Below are 23,555 nucleotides of genomic sequence, written 5' to 3'. Positions count from 1 at the left end.
TTTGCTGGTGCGTGACAAGGAAGGAGATGTCCCTTGACGTAGAAGGGATTGTCTGTTGACATTCTTCTAACTCGCCTGAATATAAGTAGGTTGTCCCCACTCAGATTATGCAACTGTGCAGACAGCCAGACTTCAGGAATTCCAAAGACTTCGATGTGTCAAGTGCTGACTTCTAAATTAAATGCTATGGTTGCTGAGCGTGTTCACAGTCTGGCGCTTGAAATATGACATCAATCTTGGAATTGCATGTGGCTGAAAAGGGGCAGCATCTTAATTGCTTGTTTCTTTGAAAAAGTGTTGTGTGAGATGGCAGGAACAAAACTGGGTGGGAGAGGTGCTTCCACCTGCAGTAGCGTGATGTGGAAGTAGGTGGTTAGCATTTCAGCGGTTAAAAGCAGAAAAAAAGACTGAAAACTGATTTACGTAAGAACTTGAAATGCCTCACACTTGGTGGCTGCTGCTGTTGCCTCGAAAGATGCAGTTTACAGCATATAGATCTAATTAAATCGTGGTGTACTTACTGCTCAGTAAACAGAGGAGTCCATTACTCTTAACTTGCCTTGGAGATCAAATTGAATCTTCTAATGGTTTCACTGGATGAAAACAAATGTCTAGTACTGCTTTGTAAAAGGTGCCTAAACGAAATGGTGGTGATAGGGAACAAACTGCAAACCCGATAAAATGGCATTCTCATGTGTGAATGAGAAGAGAGGAATTGTAAATGCTCAGCATTTCATTTAATTCTTACATTCCACTTAATCAAGTTAGGTAAGTGACTTAACCTGTGCATTATTTGTAGATAGTGTGTTTTTAATGTATTGCTGTTTAGAGCTGGGGAAATATTTATTTGCCATGAAGGGATTCATCAGAGGACTTGAGTGATGGGTTAATCAGGGCTGCAGAATGTGTTGGAGCTCAGCATGTGGTCTGTGGCAGTGGCCAGCAGTAAGTCATTAGGGGAAAAGTGGGAGAGCTTACATAGCGCAGTCGTCATTCCCCGATGCATCTGCCTACGATGAAGGGTTTGGATGTGGCCGGGGCTGGAGAGTATGTGCTAGCAGTCGTCCTTAATGGTGCCTGTTGGACCTGTCATCTGTGGGTTTGGCTGTACCCCTTGAATAGTTTGTACCTGTAGCTTCTGCAGTACACATGCAATGAATTCTGCAAAACCAATTTCCTGTCTTTTTGGTTGTTTTTGTTTTAAACCCAATGAACGGTAATCTCATTGAATGCCTCCTAGTTTTTATAGTATGAGAAAGGATAAAGAATCTTTCTCCAGTCACCTCCTCATTTGCAGTTTTATAGATCTCTGTGTTCTCAGCTTTCTCTTTGGGTTTTTTCTTTTCCAAGCTGTATTGTCCCAATCTATTTAGTACATCTGCTTGCGGAGGCTGTTGGACATAACATTTTTTTTTTCTTCTTCTTTGAGGTCTTCTGTATTGTTTCGAAGTAATTTGACCACAACATTTATGTGCTTGCTTTACCCAAGAAGGCTTGAATAAAGGCAGGTTTTTCAGAGCATTAAGAGGTGCTTTCTAATAAAGGGACACCGTGTAGCTCATCTGTGGTTACTCACATGTGTCGTGTCTCATATGGAAAAGTACAAATGAACATTGTAATTATACTGGAATTGTAGTTGTTTTAGTGGAAATACAAATTCTCAAAAAGATCCTGGTTTATAAATCTAGCTACAGATGGTAGTTGATTCGGCATTTTGTATTTGGATATTACCAAGAGTGCTTTATGGGAAAACTGCAATTATGGTGGGTATTTGCCAGCATTCAGTCTTCTGGCAGGTTTTGAAAGCATGAAGATGCCATGTCCCATGGAGACCCAAGAGCCTCAGAAATCACTGGATTTAGAAATAACTAGTGATTCAAGGGGCAAGTTGATTCTCTGTTAGGCATAGGTATTTACGTTGTGTTGAAGCTCCCCAGGCCTGACAGTTTCTGCAGTTTTCTTTCAGCGTCTTGGGTTTTTTAAGTGGAGGAATCCCCCTGTTAAGAACGAGCTGCTCTGAGAAGCTTCTGTGAAGTGTTAGTAAAGATGCTAGAGGGTTAAAAAAACTCCATAAAACTCTCCTTATCCCCAGCCTGAAGCATGGATATGATTCTGCCAGTCCAGGATTTGCCATACAGGGGAGAAAGTTAGAAAGCTCATATAGTTACTGTTCACCTGGTAACATGATTTGTGGATAAATACCAGCATTTTTAGTTTTCAGGTCCAAGAAGGAACTCCTTTTAGGCATTTCAATTTATCTGCATAAATGAGTCATTAGGAAAATAAAGGGTACACGTAGTGCTAAAAGGGTGATGACACAACCACATTCCTGCCTTGCTTAAACTTGTTCAGGATTCTTTATAGCCGTTTCCGTTTGAAAGGTGGCTGCTTGTTTATGTGTCTGTGACACCTTGATTAGCTGGCCACGGTCCATGCTGTCTGGATTAGTGATACCTTTTTGCCTCCTCAGAGTGTACACAATGTGGGACTTGGCCTTGATCTCTCTCCTTTGCTCTTCAAGTGGGTTTTTCTGTGCTGTTTTCTTGTCAGTGCAGGCTTCCAGTACTTCATGCGTTAGTGGGGTTAGTGTTCTTCAGGGATACTTACGATTAGTAGTTAACGTGGCTTTCATTAAGGTATAACACTTCCTTGCTAATCTGGAATAAAAGTGAGAGAAGGAAAGCTGTCATTTTTTGTAATAAACCTGAATACTTCAAACAACAAATGGATTGACATGTAAGCTTTGTGCCAAGCTAGTAAAAACTAGCACTTAGCCGAATTTGGCTGTCACGAGCCTAATGATTGTGATATGCAGTTACAGTCGTTTGTTTCTGTAAAATCAGGAGACAGGTATGTCATTTCCAAGTGACAAAAATGAAACCCTTGCACACAGTGAGATAGGAGGCACAGCTTGGATTGGTAGCGGAGGGAGGGATTCCTCAGTGTGGTTGACACTGGCAGCTCTTGTAGCATAAGGCACCTGGTTAGGCCCTCTGCTTTCCTTGGAGGAATTGAAGAAAGAACTACTTCTCCAAGTGTGGTTTTCACTGTGTCATCAGTTAAAATGATCTCTGCAACGGACACTCTTCTGTCAGAAAACAGGAGCTGTGTGCCCTTTCCTCTCTTCAAAGCCAGGCAGTAGCGCTGGGCATGATCTGTAAACAAGCGTACACGTGTGTGAGGAAGCAGAGACAATCCTGTTTTTTTTTCCTTTTGACTCTTTCATGGATCTAATGCAGTAGTGCTACAAAGAAGATCTTGAACTGCACTAGAGTATTTTGATATACAGATGCAAAAAAAATGCCATTTTTCTTGACATTTCTTTCACATGGTACCACTAAAAAAGGGCTTGGAGCTTTTTGCTTTTGTTAGCAATTCAGGAGGTTGGCTTGAGTACTCTTTTTGATGTAGGTCTTTCATAAGTTTGTGTTGGTGTGCTTGCAGAGCTTCTGAAGGTGAAGACTGAAATGCTATGGGTAGCCATGGTAAAATAAGAAACAATAGCTTTCTGGAGAGCATTTAAACTAGGAGGTTGCTGCCATGTGACAAATAAAAGTACTTCATGGAATTTTTTTTGGCAATTTGCAGTACTTAGAAAAATTGAATGTTCCATTTGTTGGGGGTTTTTTTGTGTGTTGTTCATTTGTATTGCTGTTAAAGGCCAAAGAGTATAAAACTGAAGCCTCACTTCTGTCACATGGAGTGGGAAGTAGTCATGTAATGGCTTGTCTGCGCTGAGAAATTTGGGGAAAATTTAACCTGAATTTGCACACAGCAGAAATATAAAGAAGGCATTTAGATCACACAAAAATTATGCATGAACGTTGTCGTGGAAAAAGTGGTTAAATATGAATGTGAGCCTCGGGGATGTGGCACATGTCTCTCCAGTATAATCTGACTGCGTTTTGTGGGGCTTGCATGCATAAGGATACAAGGAGAACTGTGAATTCACTTGTTGCTTTAGTACAAAAAAAAAACAAATGGAGATTTGCTCATATGTTTGCAGCAGAAGCATCTCTAGCATGTGCTTTTGCGGCAAACCGTAGTTAAACCAGCAATCTGATCATTTGTTCATCTCTTTTTCAGAGAACTGGTGGAAAATAGGCACTGCAGGGCGGTGAATCTGTCCTGAAATATCTCAATACAGTCTATCTAGTGAAGTTCACATTAATTTTTATTATGAGAATAAATGTAATTCAGTATATAACGAGAGCTTTTAGCAGTTACTACTTGTACTGTTAAATGAGCTTCAGTTCTAAGTACTATCTAAAGATTTACTTTTATGTGTTATATGGAACACTAATGTGAGATTCCCACAGTGAAAAGTTCAAAGTGCTGAAGGCTGGGGAAGGTGGCATTTATCTAGTTTGCTTATTCAACCATATGAAAGCTGTGTTAGGCACATAAAGTTTATACTTTGCACTGCAGCTTCAAAAAGGCAACAAGTAAAATCTGGGTCCTTTGAAGTAGTGAATGGCAACATTCTGTTCTCTGAAAAAGCTGACTTCAAATGATCACACCAAAACTTGAAATGTCATGGCTAGGGAGAACAGGACTGGGGCAGAGGGCAAAGCTGTGGAAATGAGTGGAGTTTCTTGCATGTTGTTAGCAATAAAGAGTAGCCAGATCATTGTACCCGATTGCGTTCAAATGGTGCAGTAACTGTTTTAAGTTCTCCTCGGATAAATCTTACTTAAGAGTTCAGGTGTTGCATGAGACATGGAGTTTTTTGGAGCCAGTGAACCTCTCTTATGTAGAAAGGTAGAGTTGTTTAAGAAAATGAAGTCTGTTGTCTTTATGTATCTGTAAATTGTTTCAAGAAGTATCTTGTCTTCTAGCTGTTGCATAAAAAATCAGTGGCGTCAGATCAACAATTTACATATGGCACACACTACTGTACTGCCCTGATTATTGTAATCTCTTCTGTTAATTAGATCCTGAGATTAAGAGCTGTCTTGCTGTTCAGCGCACTTAATGTGTGCCCTATCACTTCTAGCTTGCACATGTTTCTAGCTGAAATGTCTGGGTAAGTCAGATGCTCTGAAAAGATCTGAGCATAGTTTACTTAAAGACATGTTAAGGGGGAGCTGTGCGGAGAAGAGAAACACAGCAAAAAAAACCTCTTGAGAACTTTTCGGAGGTTAAATAGGTATTGACAAACATTGGGGAGAAAAAGAGGTATTAAAATAGGCTGGTGGTTCTGTGGGCCTTTCAGTTTGCTGTTCAGTTCAATTTAATTTCATACTACAAAGATCTGGTTCTGAAGTCTCTTAACTAATGAGCTTCCAGGTGATAGCTCAAGTCTTGTACTAACTCCCTAGTACACCATGTTGAGTTTTTAAGTTCATACTCTGGGATTTCCCGTGAATTCCGTTCTGTTCCTAGGACACCAGTTCAGTCCCTTGTTTTTATGCGTTGTGCTGATGATACACTTTAACCTCTTCATCAGCATTTTTTGAGCCAGTGTCTCTAGGGAACCACTCAAGAGATCATTGCTAAAACAAGTCCTCATGGCACTCCACAGGTAGATTCTTTAACCTGACATTTCAAGTACATGAATTGCTTCTTTTCAGATGGCTCCTTAGCTACAGCTTGTCTATTCATCTCCTTGTTTTCATTAATAACTCTGTATGTCATGCTAGTCAAACATTTTAATGATGTTATCATCATACGTGGCATTTCCTTTTTTCCTGAGACATACGTTATCAAGTCAGTTGGATGTACTTCAGCTTCAGTAAACACAGGTGGTGTCCCGTTTTCTGTTTGTTTTCTTTTTCTTCCTTCTTCTTTTCTTCAGGTTGTTTTCAGTTAGCCACACTTGTGTAGTTTTATACAAACACCTATAATTGTGTATCTTTGAGAGATGAAAACTTCTCTGTGTTTTTAAATAATCAGAGCTTCTGTAGGAAATATTTGAGAGAAATTAACGCAGTGTTAGTGTTGCCAAACTCTTATTTTGTGGTACACACCTGCCAGAAAGCCCTTGAACAGTTCTGCCTCTTTTCCTGGTACACTGGCACCTTTTCCTGGAGGATTAATATACTGGTTTGCGTGTTTGTAATTACAGCAGTGTCTGATGGAAACATTTTTAGATTGACTTCTAATAAAAGGAGTGCTAACATGTTTTACACACCTACAACGTGATCTTTAATCTTGAAGCTTTATCTAGACTAGGAGTTGTAGCTATGCTTTAATCTCCTTGCTGTATTAATCTGGCACGCTCAGTGCCTGCATGCAGAGCGCTCAGTTGTCTGTCAGTGGTTCCCAAGCCTTTTGAGTTACAAGCTTTTGTCAGCTCTCAGCTTCTCCCTTCAGTCAGAAGGGTCTGCTGTTGGCCATGGCCATTTACAGTGCTGTACAGACTCCTTTCTGTTGCCCAGAAGCCAGTGTGACCATTTAGCAGGTTAAATTTTGTGATGTGTCACTTGAATCCTAGCTCTGTAACACTTCCACGGTTAATAATTCCCCAATTTATCTTTGAATCGATTATCTGCCGCAGAACTGCCTCATGACAGCTGTGAGTTTGTCAGCTGCTGAGACCAAAACTCTCATTTGTCTCTTACATGCTCGAGACATAAGCGATATGCAGTTCCTACAACAGTAATGAAAAGGAGAGTTTACAGTAGTGTTAAATTCTCTTGCTGGTTTGATGCCTGGGATTTCAAACGGATACAGTCTTTACGGGAAGTCTTTACAGTCTTTGCTGGAAGATCTGTCAGCCCAGACTGGCAGGTTCCCTGCCTTGCTCTCTTCCATCACTGGGCAGTTTTCAAAGGTTTGTGGTGGCACTGTTCTCAACAGATCCAGCATGGTTTGGGTGCACGCGTTTCCATCCTCTCTGTTGAGTGCTGCACTCCAATGTAGGCTTCTCGTTAGGCTGTAATGCTTCTGCCTGTCAGCCTGCACCCAAGCTCTCTATGTCTTTAATATCTCCTGCCATGCTCTCAGAACATGACTGCTGAATTTTTACATCAGACTTCTTTGTCTCCATGCAAATGACTGATCAGGAAAACAAAGCAAAAATCCTAAAGACACACTGTGTGTAGAAACAGCAACTCTTGAAAAATAGGAGTGGTTTAACTAATGGTTTACAGCTTTGTCTTTATGATCTCTTGGTACCAGAACAGCAGATCTGTGATATATTTTATGTTGGTTTAAATATTCTAACATAAAAGTAGTAGATGTGTTTCCTTCTTTCCTTACAGTAGATATTGCTGGTTTCATTTATGCAGCAAGCATCCTACTTTTATATGCTTAGGCAGTCTTGTAGCGTGAAGAAGGCTTTGGTCTTCTCACTGGAATCAGTACAATTTTACTTATAGTTTAGAACCAGTGCAACTGAGACATTTGGAACTAAGCGAGTATTTCTGATTTATTCTTTGTCTGTGTTGCTTTTACAACGGGTAATGTGCAGTTTGTGTTTAATATCAGTGTTGTGAAAAGAAAAAAGGTTCTGCAAAACCAAGAGAATATAGAAGAGCAAGCTGAGGTACCATCCATCTTTAGGTGAATGGAGTTGAAATCAAGCAGTAGGAATGTGCAGAAGTGGATTTCAAGAGCAGTGCCTCTCCCTGTCCTGCCTCACAGTGGACATTTGGTGATGTGTTCTTACCAGGGTCTCTAACAAGATCTTTGGCTTCTTACAGGCCCCTTCAGTTCTGCTCAGATCAGCTCTGAGCCAAGACAGCTGCACTAAGTGGCCGTGTTTCATGCTGGGCAGGTGCTGGCAGTTGAGGGATGGAGCTGCTGCAGTTCTGAGTGTGCCAGCCAGGAGCACACTCTGTTTGGTCACAACTGTGGCACCACTTCAAGGTGATTAATGAGGATGACTAAATGGTTTTGGTGAGCAGGTGCTGGTCTCATCATGACAAAAGCTAAGGAGAGAGATGAGAAATTTTTTAACTATTTTTAGGAATTTGCAGAGAAGTGGGTGATCTTTCATCAGCCTCAAACTTGGTTCACTCAGCGCTAAGAGAATTGATATGTACTAAGTGTTCCAGCATGCAGAGAGCTTGAGTTCGGGGCATTCAGCAGCAGCCCTGGTTTCTGACCAAAGCTTATACCTTAATGCTAATAACACCTATTCTGAAAGCCGGAATAGGTAATTTTTTTTTTTTGCTATTCCTTGTATAGAAATGCACTTCAAGAAGTTAATTAGATGCACTTCTTCAAAAAAAACCCAACAGTGATTAAGGCGCAGTTGCCAAAACCTGTCCCTGGTTTTTGAATGATAAATTGCAGAGGTAATAAGTGGCTGGGAGCCATGGCTTCTCAAAGAGAGGGAGTATCAGCTCTCTCTATACTCAACACTCAGCTGAGGTTCCAATCATGGCAACCAAAGATAGTCTGTGCTCTTCTGTGAGGAGAAATTGTTGTTACTGCAACAATTGCACCCTGAACTTTCCCTTAAAATGTACATGTGCTTTCGAGTTTTATGCTTTCAGAAGTATTCTGTTGCAGCTGCTCTATCATCTCAATTTACAATAAAGCCATTTTGTAGAATAAATTGCTGGTTTTGACATTCCTTAAATTTGTCTCAATGCTTTCACCAGTTCTGAGAATTAATATGCACCTACCAGACTCATGTCATGCAAATACACTTTTCCGTCATCTGAGATGTTCTTTTCCTATCCACATTAAAGATTAATGTTTTCAGTAGCAGTGATAATGTGAGTCAGTGGTGTAACTGTGTTAGGACTTTGCCATGCCCTCAAACATTATCTTTCTTCTCATGGCATGTTACAGTTGAAGCTTTTCCTTTCTGTTATCATAGGATTTAATTTTGGGGAAACTTAAGGCATGTGTTAGGAATACGGAACAGGTATTTCATGGACGCTCTGGGCATTCCTAGTTGCTCAGTAATCATTACTATTTTGGAAGAGGAGCTGTTAGGTGCTTTTTCTCCTTGTCCTTGCAGATAAACACTATTGCTGGTCTGTCGGAGAACTCAGAGTAAAGGAATAATGTGTGGTTTTGCACCTGCCCCTGTTTCCTGTACCACAGAGGCTTCCCTTAGTTGGTAACAAGCAAATAACGTTATCGTGGACCCTGGCACAGCTCAGGATTTCCAGGGGCACAGATCTTTCCAGCGAATTTTTGTGGAGGGTTGCATCCTCGGTGCTTTGATGTTAAATCTCAGCTGCTACAGCAGTCATGAGGAACTTGGCTAGGCCCTTACAGATTCACTTAAAATTGAGGGAGCTTATTGCCACAACACAGTTTTCACAAGTGTTAAACAGTTATAGAGGTCTCAGTGCACCGAATTAATCTTTCATCTGAAAATTATGTATGCTGTGTACACAGACCTGTATCAGTCAGCATTATTCGTGTGCGCTTACTCATTTGAAACAGTAGCTGCTTCCTGACTGTGTTTTGGTCTGCCCCTCTGAAGCTTAACTCTCTCTGAAATCCTGCCTGCCACTCTTCTGCGGTAGCTTCTGCTGGTCTGTACTGAAAATTCAGGAAAGTCTTTCTTTTGGAAAGTCTAGCAGCAGTTTTTCAGAGGAAGAGGTGGCTGTGAAGCAATTTGCCACTATAGCATCCCTGGAAAGTAAATTAAGTGGTGAACATAGGAACACACTTGTGTGTGAGTACAGAGAAGCTGCCACATGCTGTCTGTGAGCTGTGCTAATGGTATATGGAGTCAATGGCCTCAAAAGCCTCTGGCACGTGAACTTGTCAAAAGTGATGCCAAAGCCCCCATTTTTACAACATAAATGGCCTTATCAAATGCAGTGCTTCCAAAGTATGTGTGAAAAGCAAAACACCCTTTTATAGGCCTACTGTAAAAGGGGACATTACTGCTAGCAATATATTGATGGATTATAGTATTTGAAGTCTTCAGCTTTCTACGTGGAATTGCTCTGCCATTAAAGCTCCCATGTGGAGTTCTTCGGAGTTAGCTCTATCAGCGATTCCTTCCTGAGTAGTTGCAGGACTGTCCAGCCTGCACCTTGAGAGCCCTGTCTAAGAACAACCTCCCTCATGCAAACTCTTTAAAACAGAGAATATCGGAAAGTTTCCCTTCTCTTTGAAGATGTGAGGAAAGGGACACGGGAGCAATTTTGTGTCTGGGGGTAGTCCAGTGGGAGTGATTTGGAGGATACAAGTCTGGTTCCTGAACGGAGAGACCAAGGACCAGGTCAGCCCCAGCACTGAATGCTCTTGTGTTTTTGTGGGGTGCAGTGTCACCTCAGCCTCCATTTCCAGCCTGCAGCTTGGCATCTATTTCGGGTTTTAACATGATGGTGTTTATGAAGTTAGGTTAACACTGGCTCCTTTGTGCACTTCCAGTTTGAAGTGTGCTGTCCGAGAGGAAATTGAAGTTCTGAAACACTGAATATTTATCTGGATGGTTCATTTCCCTGGTCCAGTCACCCACCACAGCTAAAGGCTACAGGTTTGCATTCCATGGATTCCAGTACACTAAAGTGAATGCTGCACATTGACGTAATTTTGAGCAAAGAAACCTTGTGTTTGCCTTCTTTTCATAAATACCATCAGGCTTGGCAGAGGTGGGTTGAGTTCAAACTAGTTTTACTGACCTAACATAAAATATGGCTTTAAACAAGGTTTAGAAAGTGCTGTTGATTCATTTGAAATGAGAACAGCTTGGCAGCTCCAGCCAGGAGTTTTTTCAAGTGGAGCAAGGCAAGATTTGCAGTGGGTGATAGTACCTTTTATTAGGCCAGCTGGTGCTGGAGAGAACAGATGCGTGTTTAGATAGAGAAGTGTTTCAAGTCTGAAATAGAAATAGCAAACTTGAAATTAAGTATACAGTAAGAGCAGTTGTTCTAATTCAATTATAAACATAATTATACTAAGCAGTTAGACAGTTTGAAGAAGCGAGGGGTGCTGGTACCTGCAGTGAGGTGTTGGCAAGAGAGATGTTTTTCCCCTCTGTCTCAGAGCAACCGGTTATCCGTAGAAGGAATAGGTTGGGATGAGGCATGTTGTCAAAGTTATGTTATCAGATTAATACTTCTACTGAGGGTGTAGCTGTACATCATTCCTAGTTCAGCTGTTTGAGGACTTTCCAGGTCACACAGGAGGTGTTTCTGTGTCTGGACTGGTGCTGCTGTTAATGGAATGGTGCTGTGCCCAGTGCCCAAGGAGTGGTCTGGTCCAGAAATGAATTTCCATAAAGATCACTGTAGGAATCTGATTGGCTTCATGTGGCCTCACGCTTGCGAGAATTGAAGGGTGGGTGGGCACGAGGATGGGAATTTCCTAAGCTTTTTGGGCACTAGAGTCAATGTGGCATTGTATCTGAAGTCTGTTGGGTTTAGTATTCAGAAAAGTTAGTGATTTTGTGATGCTTGGTAAGTTGCCATGGGTCGGGATACAGAGGTTAAGAGTGGGTGGTAGTTTTGTGGTGCTAAAAAATGATTCACTTCTGTTGTAAGATGGTGCAGCTAAGTGAGAAACTGGATGTACACAGCTTTGTGAGTTGGAATCACTCTTCCAAATAGGAGGGTGATGATTATTATAGGTGCTGTGTTTCAAAAACCAATTATTTGAACCATAACGTTAGGCAGAGATTGAATAAGGAGCTAACTTTGGGGTGCATGGAAGTTGGCAGGTCACAGCTGTAATTTTTCAGTTCTGCTAGTTTCTTTTCCATGTACACAACAGTGCACACTTCACCTTTACTGTTTCTAAGCACAGAAACTTGACATGTGTTTAATCATTGTCCGAAAACGCTGGGTGTGAATTGGTAACTGCTGTTAAAACTTGTTTTTTCAGTAGCCTTGAAACAGTAAGAATGAGCTAATTTACTTTGAACTACTTAAAGGTCAGGTCTACACGACTGCTTCTAGGATTGGAAAAAAAAAAGAACTAATTTTCAAATGAATTGTACAAAGTCTGTTTGGTACAGTAGCAATTACCGTCAGGCTGCTTTTGGCTATTAGTGGAGAAAGTTCTCCTTGCCCTGGAAGTCCTGAAGTGCTCGCGTTTTAATTCTCACCTTGTCCGGGGAGCCTGTGCTTTGGCAAGGTGGTGAATCCCCACACATTTCCAGTGTAGGAATGCATGCTGGAAAAACCATTCTCTTAAACTGTGCCTGCAGCGAAGTTAAATGCAGCTCATTAAATACGGGCTGAAGTGTCCTGCTGAGAATATTTTTTAGATTTTTGAGAGTGTCTTTAAACTTCACCGTGTTTCTCTTGAACTTTGCAATACTCCAGAGTGTTGTGGGCCAGGGTATAAGCATGTGCATGGGGATTGTGGGGTGGAGGAGCCATGCTACCAGTAGCTGGGAAGGAAAAGCAAGCCGCCCTTGTCCCTGCTTAGAGAATCGCTGGTGGTTTGTGACTCAAAGATGAACAACTGTCCCAGCTCCAGCCTACTTATCACTTAGTTTATGTGCACACCTTGATCTCCCCACCCCAGACACTCCCAAGGTACTGTGTATACTTAGTCCTGGTTCATGGTTTTTCCTCACTCCTGGGTGTAGCACCCCATACCTTGTGGTCTGACAGCTGCTGTTGTCGGTGCTGAGACGTGACAATGTCACTGCGAAATGGTGATGATCCAGAGAAGTTAGACCTGAAGTGAGATTGTAACGCTGCGCCCTTTACTCTCTTCCATCACTGTGACTTAGTGCAGCTGTAAAAGTGCCCTGTGCCACTGAAAGATTAACAAAGAGAATTCCTTATAACTACATTATAACCTGGCTGAGCTTTTGCATGCTTCTCTTTTCATGTGGAAAATATTTTCGTATTGTTTAAATTACCTTCTAAAAATATTTGACGTTTTTACTACCTTGTTAACTGACCTGGTTCCCCTTCCTCAGTCTACCCCTATGATTTTTCTGAAAGCAGCAGGCATGTGCATCCATCCTTTGTACGCACTGAAGCCGATGTAGGGGCCACTTGTTTGAATGGTGATGTTGGGGCAGCGAGGCAGAAGGTCCTGTTACAGAAGGGGCTTAACAGAGCGATATCCCACATTGATGGCAGGCACGTTGCTCCTGTAATAAATTTAAATCCATTTATTGCACATCACTGACTTCCGCTATTTTATTTGAAATTCTGTAACCAGATCAAGGTCAAGGAAGCAAAAGATGAAAGAGGAAGGGGAAAGGAAGCCAGAAATGTAGAGAGGCGGGCAGGAAGGGGGAAGGAAGACAAGGAATGGTTCGGAGCAGGGTTTGAAGGAGGTGAGGAGAACAGAGCTCTCACTCTTAGAGACTGGAGAGATGAGCATTACTTCTTCAGATGAGCAGAGGAAAATGGGTTAGTGTTCTGGGCGTGGAAGAGTTGGGAGCAGTGCTTGCTTAGATTTTTCTCCTTCTTTATGATTAAGTATTGATACTATTTCTAAATGCCAGATGTACCGTTGATAGTCCTTGTAAATGAATTATTCCTTTTGTAGCCAGTTGCTGAACAGAAGTATTTCTGGACTTCTGATATGCCAAGGAATTGCTGCAGCGACTGGGAATTCAGAAGGAAGGGTATCCCAAGGCCATTTTAGAATATGCTGTTACAAGATTTTACTGTAGTGTTTTGGTCTGAGATCAATTAAAGATGCTTTTCATTTGATTCCTGCTGGAGAACAAACAGTCTGGAACTTCAGATCCCTCTGGAGGTCAATATGTTTTCTTTCACTGAAGGGAGTGTTTTGCTTGCACTTAACTTCTTCCTCTGCAGCAGTGTGAAATTTCATTTTAAACCCAAATGGCCCTTATAGTTTCACTCAGACTTTATATATATTGTTAAGTGTTAGTTAATCTGTTCTCTCAAATAGAGATTTTTTTCCTCTGTCTGAAAGGGTTTGCAGTATCGAAAGTGAAATCGTAGGAGCAAGGAGCAGCCAAGTGTAAATGTCTGTGGAAGAAGGTAGGCTCTGACAGCTGCCATATCAATATGTGCTGAGACTAAGGAGATTTGCGGTGAGTTGTTCCAAACATGCAGTGCTTTCTGGATCTGTGAAGCTCCACATGAGCAATTTGCAAGCGTGGTATGTTTTTGCATATGCGTAAGGGAAAAGAGAAGGGTGATGCGAAGAAGCTGACTGACTCGGGGAAATAATCAAACCCCATTAGGTTGTTGATGTTTAACCACCAGCTTTACTAGGGCGATATTTCCATATTGTGTTAATTCCAGGTCATGTGGAGCACAGAAGGCTTTTCATGGAAGTTTTAGGGGAGCCTCAAGAAGGTGAAAGATGGTGGCTTAGGTTTCCTTTACAATTAAATAATTCAAATAACTGGAGCAAACCTAGGAACTGATTTTCCTTGTTTGGAGGTGCTCCGCTCTCTCTGAGTAGAGACAGCCTTGGTGGCCACCCAAGCTTCTCTGTAGGGACAGAGAATGCCCAGGCACACTGCACGTGGCCTGGCACAGTGTCTTTCCCCTCCGTACTGCAGAGGGAGGGAATCGTCGATCGGCTTCATCCACCTCATGTCAGAGGCATTTGGTATCCAGATATTGCTGTAGCCTTAACCCTTGCAGACAGTGTGGGCCTTGCACCCCTCTCTGCTTCAGCACCCTGCACTAAAAACACACGTTTGCTCCCACACATAGTAGAGAACCATTCCCCGAGAAGGCAGTTCACTATTTCTCAGAAGAAAGAGGTTGCCTTCTTTGTATAATCACGTATATAAAATCAATTTTTGTGTATTTTCTTTAAAGCTAAACTTTCCTTGGAGGTTTATAATCCATTGTATTTTTGAAGGAATTTTCAATAACTTCTCATCCTAGTCCTAAACTATTATTAAAAGCAGCTTTAGGCGAATAGTACCTGTGCTATAGCAGGAAAGCAGAGCTATTGCCAACTTTTGTTTTATGTTTACTAGCTTGAACTCTGAAAACTCATGCAGTAAATTCTCCAAAGCTTTTCTGATATTAAATAACTTCTCTGGAAGATATGCTTGCTCCTGCGCACTTGTAAGTGTACCCACAGTAATTGGCTCTTTCACTTAAAGGAAACATTAGACAAAGTCTGTCAGGTTTAAGAACCGTAAGCATTAGTTTCCTGAGGCCAGAAGGAAAAAATACAGGTTTTGTACACAGATGATAATTTAAAGAATGCTTTCTTTTTAGTGTTAGAGACATCTCTACACCGTGTTAGGAATTTGTTTTGAGTGGGCAGTAGCAGAAATGTGGAAGGTGGTATCAATGATAAATTGCAAATCATTTGGTCTGTGTTTTTGAAAATCACAGGTAGGTAATTGCATTTCTGTTAGAGTTAGTCCATTGCATAGTATGGATCCTAGAAAAACCTGGTCCTGGAGAATCCTGCAAGTCATACAGAGTCTTACAGTTGTGAAGCCACTTCACTTTTGCTTTCAGAGATGGAAATGACAGTTTTGCTCTTTTTTTTTTTTTTTTTTTTAGGATACCTGTGATCTCTCATATGTGGAAAGAACGCTAACAGAAAGGTGAAAAAAATGGGTGTTAAAACATTCACTCATAATTCCCCTGCTCACAGTCAGGAGATGCTGGGAAAGCTGAACATGCTCCGCAATGATGGACATTTTTGTGATATCACCATCCGCGTCCAGGACAAAATTTTCAGGGCACACAAGGTGGTTTTGGCAGCCTGCAGCGACTTCTTCCGCTCCAAACTTGTCGGCCAAGCAGAAGACGAGAGCAAGAGCGTGCTAGACCTGCACCATGTGACAGTGACTGGGTTTATACCTCTCCTGGAATATGCTTACACAGCAACGCTGTCTATTAATACAGAAAACATTATTGATGTGTTAGCTGCTGCCAGCTACATGCAGATGTTCAGCGTTGCTAGCACGTGCTCAGAATTCATGAAGTCCAGCATTTTGTGGAATACGCCCAACAGCCAGCAGGAGAAGGTGCTGGATGCGGGACAGGAGAACAGTGCAAACTGCAATTTTACTTCTCGAGACGGCAGCCTTTCTCCGGTTTCTTCCGAGTGCAGCGTAGTGGAAAGAACCATTCCCGTGTGCCGAGAGTCACGACGAAAGCGCAAAAGCTACATCGTGATGTCTCCTGAGAGCCCTCTTAAGTGTAACACGCAAACCAGTTCCCCCCAAGTGCTGAATCCTTCAACTTCTTACCCTGAGTCCAGAAATCAGCCTGTGGACTCGTCCTTAGCTTTTCCCTGGACTTTTCCTTTTGGAATTGATCGAAGACTTCAGTCTGAGAAAGTGAAGCAGGCGGAGAACTCTAGGACTTTGGAAATGCCTGGGCCCTCTGAGTCCAACAGACGAATTGCAGATTACGTGACTTGTGAGAGCACAAAAGCCAATTCTCCCCTCGTGATTGAAGAAGACGTGCGTGTCAAAGTGGAAAGGTTAAGCGACGAGGAGGTTCACGAGGAAGTGTCACAGCCTGTTAGTGCATCCCAGAGCTCTCTGAGTGACCAACAGACGGTCCCAGGAAGCGAGCAAGTGCAGGAAGATCTCCTGATCAGCCCACAGTCTTCCTCTATAGGTACGGCCATTTCTGGGTTTAGATCTCTGTACAAATAGGTATGTGTGCACTTGTGATTTTATTGGAGGAAGTCTGCTTCATGTTTTCTCATGCATTACTTCTGTGAAACTGCATTTTGTTTCTTGTTTTATGGAATGTTACATGTAAACTCCTGGGGGGGGGGGGACGGGACTTGGAACACTTTAAACAACTGTGCAGAAGTCAAATGAGAAAGGTAAGGGAGAGATCGATAACCCCTTTTTGTCTCTGGTTGCTTGACTGGGGAAAATAATTCTGGTTTCAGTAGTGCCAAAATGCATGATCTCAGCTGAGCTGCCATGCCAAATTTAAAAGACTTGTCTGTGGCCACAGAGGGATAGAATGATACTTTGCATCAGATACAAAATCTCATGCAATCATGACAGAGAGTCTTTGTAAGAAGATTTGCAAAATAAGTGGTGCAACACTGTCATCTCAATGCCCCAGACGCAAACAAAACCACACAGTCATAATATTGCGAATCTTTCCATTTCTGTGGGATCTGGTTCTCGAGTTGCTTCTTCAAATACTGCCAGATGCTGAGAGAAACCTTTTTTCCATGAAAGTCAATTTGAAGCCAGTTTTGGGTTCTTCTAGGAGGCTGTGGCTTATTAATAGCTAATACTTGAAGGGTACTGTAGCAATCCTCTTTGCACAGAATGCATTGAATGGCTTTTAGTGAGTCAGAAGATAGTGGGTTTGCAATATTTCTAGTTTAATTACCAAATTTTTGCCTAAGTCAGCTCTTTAGCTTTCAGTTAAGTGGCTTGACCCTGTGCTCGACAGAGTTTCTTTACTGAAAGATTTTTAGTAAAGCCTCTTTTGTTTGAAGGCTGTAAGAATGGCAAATGTGCTGGTCTGCTTCATTCAAGTAATGTATATGTGAAAGGCTGCTTCAGTTAATTAAATAAACTACAACAGAGTAAATAAAAGTAGTCTAGTAGCCTGCATTATTGTTTTATTTGGTCAGCACAACACTATGCCTTCTCTGAAGAAAGTGAGAGCTAGATCAGCCTGACCATTCCAGGATTGCAGTTTATAGTCTGTGTTGTTAAATCATTCAGGTTATGCTCACTAAAATGAAACAAAAATATTTTCCATTCCCATCCTTCAAAACTTTATGTTGTTGTTTTTGTTCATTGGTTCACGTAGCTCGTGTGTTGATGTTTTAGATCATCATGCTTTCTGCAAATGAAAATGTTTTATTTACTGGAGACAAGGATGTTTAGCTTTTCTGAGAAGCAGGCATAATATCAATTTACATATAAATCTTGAAATGTAGTTTGCCAAAGTAGCTTGTAGATTGAAAAAGTAGAAGAAACAATTTGCTTGCTGGGTAGACTCCAGCCAAAGTGGTCCTGTTCAAGAATAGGTTTAGTTTGGCTCAGTTTTTAACTCATTATATTCAGAACTTTGAAAGGCCTTGCCAGGTCTGTGGGATAAGAGATGCAATTTATTTCATCAGCATCATTGTCCCATCACAGACAAAATAGAGCAAGAAGAAATAATGATTAGGAAAAGTTAAAAATAACATATCAAGTGAAAGGGAGTTTTACCAACTATAAATATCATTCCCAAGCAATGTAGAAGGACAAACTGGGAGTAAACTCCAGGTTGCAGATGAGAAGCATATGGAAGGTTTCAGAGGACATCTCTTGGAGCTAGAAATATCAGAAAAATTGCATCCTCAAAAGAGTCTTGAATGAGTTGGGACATGAGAATGTGAGCCTGGGACTGAATCAAAGAGGGAGAGGTGCCACTGAGTGCTATAAAATCTCCTTTTCTATGAGAGTCTGAGTGTTAGACAGGAAAACCTTCAAAACATACTCTGATAGTCAACAACCTTTCTGAATTCTGCTCCTTAGCCAGTTGCCTGAAATGATTTCTTTTGACAAGCGACTTTGCACGTCCCTCTCAAAAACCTTTCTACTTTGAAGCCATGTGATGTTTTGGGAAAGTTTTCCATTTTCTGTTTCTTATTCTAGGTTTTGTACCACTGAGGTCACATACCTGACTTTTTTTTATGGCATGAGGGCAGGGGATCCTAGGCTTTAGTGATTATAATGATTAAACTTAATATCTGTAATTGAGGATATTAGTACACCATGTTCTTCCTTAAGGTCGCTACAGAGAGGAAGAAAAATACGCTTGCCCTGAATCTTCAAAGTACAAAACTGTTCTTTGTCCTTGAATAGGTTTGAATTAATATTTAGTAGTCTTTGCATAACATTATTAACTGACCTCATAATAGATTTTATTCACATTTTGCTATAAAGCGAAATAGTGCTCTTGCTTCTTAGCACAGTTCACAGGTACCTAATATATGATAAGGCATGCTTTGTAGCTAGAAAGCACTTTTTACCTCCCAAAGTTATATTTCCCTATGCAGCAATATAGCCTATTGTAAATGGAGGCAGGAAAATGTTAAAAAAATTTTCCTCTTCCCTGAACTGTTTTTCCTTGTATAATTGCATATGTTTATCTCAGTGTTTTATAGTGCATTTATAAAAGCATTCCTGCCTCTCTTTCTGATATTGCAAAAAGCTCTTATTCATTCTTTGAGCAATTTGAAGAATTGTTGATTTACAATTTATTATATTTGGAAGCACTTTGTAATACGGAAGGAGATGTGAAGCAGGGCCTTGATAAATAAGTCATTATGGTCACAACAAGAGCTGTGTCTGAGAAGAGGTTTTCATAACTCATTAACACTGTTTCCATTTGAGAGGTGAAGGCATAAAATTAAACCGAGAGCAATTTGACTTATTTATCAGTGGACTTACGGTTAAGTATTTCATATGAAAGAAAGATAAATCAAAATGGGATTAACTTTTGTAACGTTATAGATTGCATAGTTGCCGAATTTTCAGAACAGAGTTTGTCAGCTTGTAACAAAATTAAGAATTGTGATTGTCCTGGTGTGAAACTGCTGGAGATGTGAGTTTTCTCCCACCACTGCCCCGTAATGTGAGGTCACGTTAAGACAATAAGCTTTCACTGCAATATGGTTTTGTAGAACATGCTGTCCTTTATAGGGACAGCCTTTTTTGGAACCAGCACTCAATCTTTTCGATAAAATAAGCTCATTTTCTGCTTCTCTTTCCATGTCTTGGATCCTTCTCTTTGCATTTCCATTTTGTCTGACACTGTCACAGCAGACCTAATGATACTGATTTTCCTAGTGTGCTTTGGAGAAAGGTTCCCAAATTCAGATTGCTCATGTGCCATGCTCTTAGAAAGCAGAATTATATTTCCTATAGCGACAAAAGCAGCTCCTAGCAATGTCCTAAGCTTTGCTCTTTCTCAAGATGTAAGTGGAGAGAGAGAAATTTCATTCCCTCCTCTGTTCCCATGTCACATGGATTCAGTGGTAGAGACCCACAGGCTGCTTGACTGTCCAGAAAAGTTCAAGTGGTGCTTAGTGTTTAGTCTCAACAGAAAGAAAAGGAGGAAAGAGGGAGTAACTTCTGTACCACTTTCCAGTGACTTCCGTGCTACTGATCACACATGGCGTGGTTTGGGAGCCCCTGTTTTGTAGAGGAATGACAGCAATTCTGATCCTTTTGAAACTTGGCACAGTTTGTTCATTCATCTTTATTGTCTCCCATTGCACCCATAGATATCGAAGGAAAAGGAGGCGTGTGAGGAGGTTCAGTCTGCTCTCTACACACAACTTAAAGAGAGAGGGAAACGTGGCTTATCTAAATGGTCAGACATAACCACACCAGAGGATGTTTATCAAGAGTTATGGTTGGCAGTGAATGGGTAGCAGCTCTTAAAATTATTTCAGCGCTGTACTGCCAACTTCCCCCTCAATACAGTGACATCAGGCCAAAATAACCTCGCCTAATGTGCCTGAACAGGGATTGAATGCCATGCTCCAAGTGGTGATGAGGGAGATCCATCTGAGCAACAGCCACGTCAGCTGAATGAAGTCATAGCTTTGTTTTAGTGCTGCATTTGCCTTTGATTTTGTTTCCAAAACCCAATTGAGCTACATTTGCTTTAACTTTGGTGTGCTGAACAAAGCAGTGGAATGGTTTTGTGTATACATTTCTCTTGCAAACAGGTATTTGGTCTCTTTTGGGTTGCATTCTAGCTTCTCAGAGGGCTCTTTCTGTCTCAGCGTCTTACCAATAAATGAAGGCATTATCAAGGAATGTATATATATGGAAGATCTGGAACACAAAAGTAATGTAGTGTAGCAGCATTGAACCCTTTATTACTCAAGGAGTCTTTAGAATTGATGAAATAGTTCCTTTGGGTGAAGGTAACATTTCATCTTTACAGTGTCAGTACTGGATGTGTTTTGGGAACTCTGGCTGTATTTAACATAGATTCTTTCCATTTTCCAGCTGTGCCAAGTATTTGCCCTTTATTGAGTTGTCCTTTTACTAGATGATGTACAGAGGAGAACCTGATTTGGAACACGTTGCTTCTGAGTTTTCTAAATGATTTTCCTATCTCAGTTCTAGTTATCTTCTCACCCAGGAACCAGGGTGTCTCAGTTTTGGGAAAGAGAGCTTTATGTGTATTTACCTGTCCCTGAAACCCTTTTTGAACTCTTATTTGCATTAAATTGCCCTTTTTTCTCTGCCTAGGATCAATAGATGAGGGGGTTACGGAGGGATTACCCACACTCCAAAGTACCTCCAGCACTAACGCTCACGCAGATGATGACGATCGGTACGTACCAATGTAGTCTGCAAATTCTTCTGCAGCAAGTGCTGTGCTGTAATTAACCTACACAGCCTTAATCCCGGATGTTGAGTTGTTCCTATATCTCCTTCTCTCTGTTGATCAAAGTACAATCAGTGCCTGAAGGTTCTGAAGCTTTAGAAGAATGTAGGTGATGAAAGTTGCTTACCTTGTGGCCTTTCATTTCCTGTCTATTTCCAGACAACACTGCCGAAGAAAAATATTAATGTTTATGCTGTTTCTTCATCACAGCTCTCTATTAATAACTCAAAGTTAATCTGCTGTGAAACAGATCTGGTAGTTTTATGCATGGTAAAGCTGCAAAAGCAATAAACTGAAAAGGAGGTACCCTGCCTTGTCTTCACCAGGCTTTGCTACTAACATAAACCACAGACCAGCCGTACATCTTGTCCCCCAAACTTTCTGCATAGAGCTTCTTACCAAGATGCTCTGTGTCACTTACTATAAATATTTAAGAGTCTTTTGCCGTGCTGAGATGAGTGGTGAAGGGAAAGCTGCCCGAGAAGGCCAAACTGAAACGGGTCTGTTTGGTTGAACATGTACCATAGTCCTGTTAGAGCGAAGCGATGCACCTGCAAGTGTCATACAAGGGTGCACACAGCTTTGCTTTTGTGCTATGCATCAAGTAAGGCGTATAGCTAATCCCTTCCCAAGCAAAATTATTGGCAAGGTAGCTTTTGCATGCTGTTTTGTTAGACAAGCAGGTCTGAGGAAGAAGCGCGAACCTTTGGGAGTCGTTCCAGAAACTGTGTCAAGTGAAACTCCCTGTAGAGATAACCATCAAAAGCTGCATTTTCGTACCTTCTGAAATCTTCCCTGCCATTTCCATGTAAAATCTATCCCATTGTGGGATTAGATCTGAAGGGAAAATAAGTACCTACATAAGACTTGGTGTATGACAGAAGACTTTATCTATCTGCTAACAAACCTTAGTATAAAAATAATACCCAGCACTTGGGGTTTGAATTGATAGTAGGAGCACATGTTGCGTTAGAACCAAACCAGGTTTTTAAAGCTATAATTCTAAAGTCAAGTGACATTTTCAGCAGTGGATTATTTCAGAGATTTCCTATAAAATTGTAATGCTTCAGCACAAACTGCATAGAAAATTCAAAATACATAAACCCCTTTAAACACACTGAAAATTCACACTAAAAGATCTCTTCCATGCAGAGAAGGGAAGAATATTTGCCTTAGTTTATGCCCAGGTTTGAAAATAATTAGTCTCAGAGTAACAGAAGCGTCAGCAAAATTAACAAGAATTTGCACATTGTTTATGTAACAATAAAGGGATTAATGGTTGTGGGAGTTTGTGAGAATTTTAGACTGAAGAACTAAGATTTTCTACCAAATGATTTATTTTATAAATTAAAATGAAAGTGCCAAGACTGCACTTACTCTGTGAATCAGTTCAGTGTGTAAAACGGTGCTTTCAAGTCCTAAGAAACTTTCCTTTACATTTGTGTGTTATTATGCCTGTCAGGAGGGGACAGTGCATTCAGATACACTGTGACAGCCCTTCAAGCATTGCACTTTTAAACTGGATGGGCACATGGCAAAAAAATCTGGCCTGTCATTCACTGTGCAGCAATTTATGCACACAGCTCTGGGTGCGTAGAAGTCCAGATAAATTAAAGCATTATTTCTAGCTGAACCAAATGAAAACGTGATCAATAAATCATACAGATAGAGAAAACTTCTGCTTTTTGTTTACTGTTTTTTTTAATGCGCCATTAGTTTAAGTCCAGGTTGTACACTGATTTATTAATAGTGATTCTCAAAGTGTCAAGATCCGTTGAATGAAATGTACTTTTTAGTAAGTATGTATTATATTTCTGCTCATAAAATAAAGCAAAAGACTAGTCCATCTAAGGGTCTTTCAATATTATATCATTAGCCCTGTGGAAACAAGCATAAGTATTTAAAAATTTAAAATGTCTTAAATTTCTGTGTTAAATAATTAACATCATTAATTGGTCCTCTTCCATAATCAGTGTGTCATAAACAGCAGGTCACAGGTAATTGTTGTCAGCTTAATAGACACACAGGAGTCTGTTAAGTATTGCAACTACTGTTTCACTGTGAGAAGTCTGATGTATTCTCTCTCTGCTATTTGGCATTTGGATTGTACTGACTTTGCTGACATGAATCTGTCGTTCAGCCTTGCCTGGTTTAACAATGTCTGTATCAGCTCATGGCTGTGTTTAAAAAGGAGTTGCGAGTGCTCAATTATAAAGGGTCTCTCTGATCCATTATAATGAGAACCTCTATTTTTCTAAACTAATTGTTATTTACAAATAGAGAACATTTCCAGGCTCACTGAGCTTTTTGGCATTCCCGTTTATCAGAGTTTAGTTCTACATAGTTAAGTATGTATTTCAGCTCTTGGTGGAAAGGAGAAAAAAT

General features: G+C 40.9%; 1 protein-coding gene across 7 annotated transcripts in view; it reads left to right on the top strand.

Annotated features, from left to right (window-relative positions):
- Positions 1–23,555, top strand: part of ZBTB44 (zinc finger and BTB domain containing 44) — a 74,609-nt gene that overhangs the window by 4,489 nt on the left and 46,565 nt on the right. For all 7 annotated transcript variants that reach the window (XR_008453382.1, XR_008453383.1, XR_008453381.1 and 4 more), the window contains exons 2-3: positions 15,342–16,412; positions 21,032–21,116. Coding sequence is in view for 4 of the 7 variants with exons in the window: in XM_054086788.1 (XP_053942763.1) it covers positions 15,395–16,412; positions 21,032–21,116 (1,103 nt within the window). In the remaining 3 variants the exon portion in view is untranslated. The remainder of the gene's footprint in view (positions 1–15,341; positions 16,413–21,031; positions 21,117–23,555) is intronic.

This window comes from Cuculus canorus, chromosome 23 (genome assembly GCF_017976375.1).
Source record: "Cuculus canorus isolate bCucCan1 chromosome 23, bCucCan1.pri, whole genome shotgun sequence".
Lineage (NCBI taxonomy): Eukaryota > Metazoa > Chordata > Aves > Cuculiformes > Cuculidae > Cuculus > Cuculus canorus.
The sequence above is the reverse complement of the archived record's forward strand: the minus strand, read 5'-3'. Positions and strand labels throughout refer to the sequence as shown.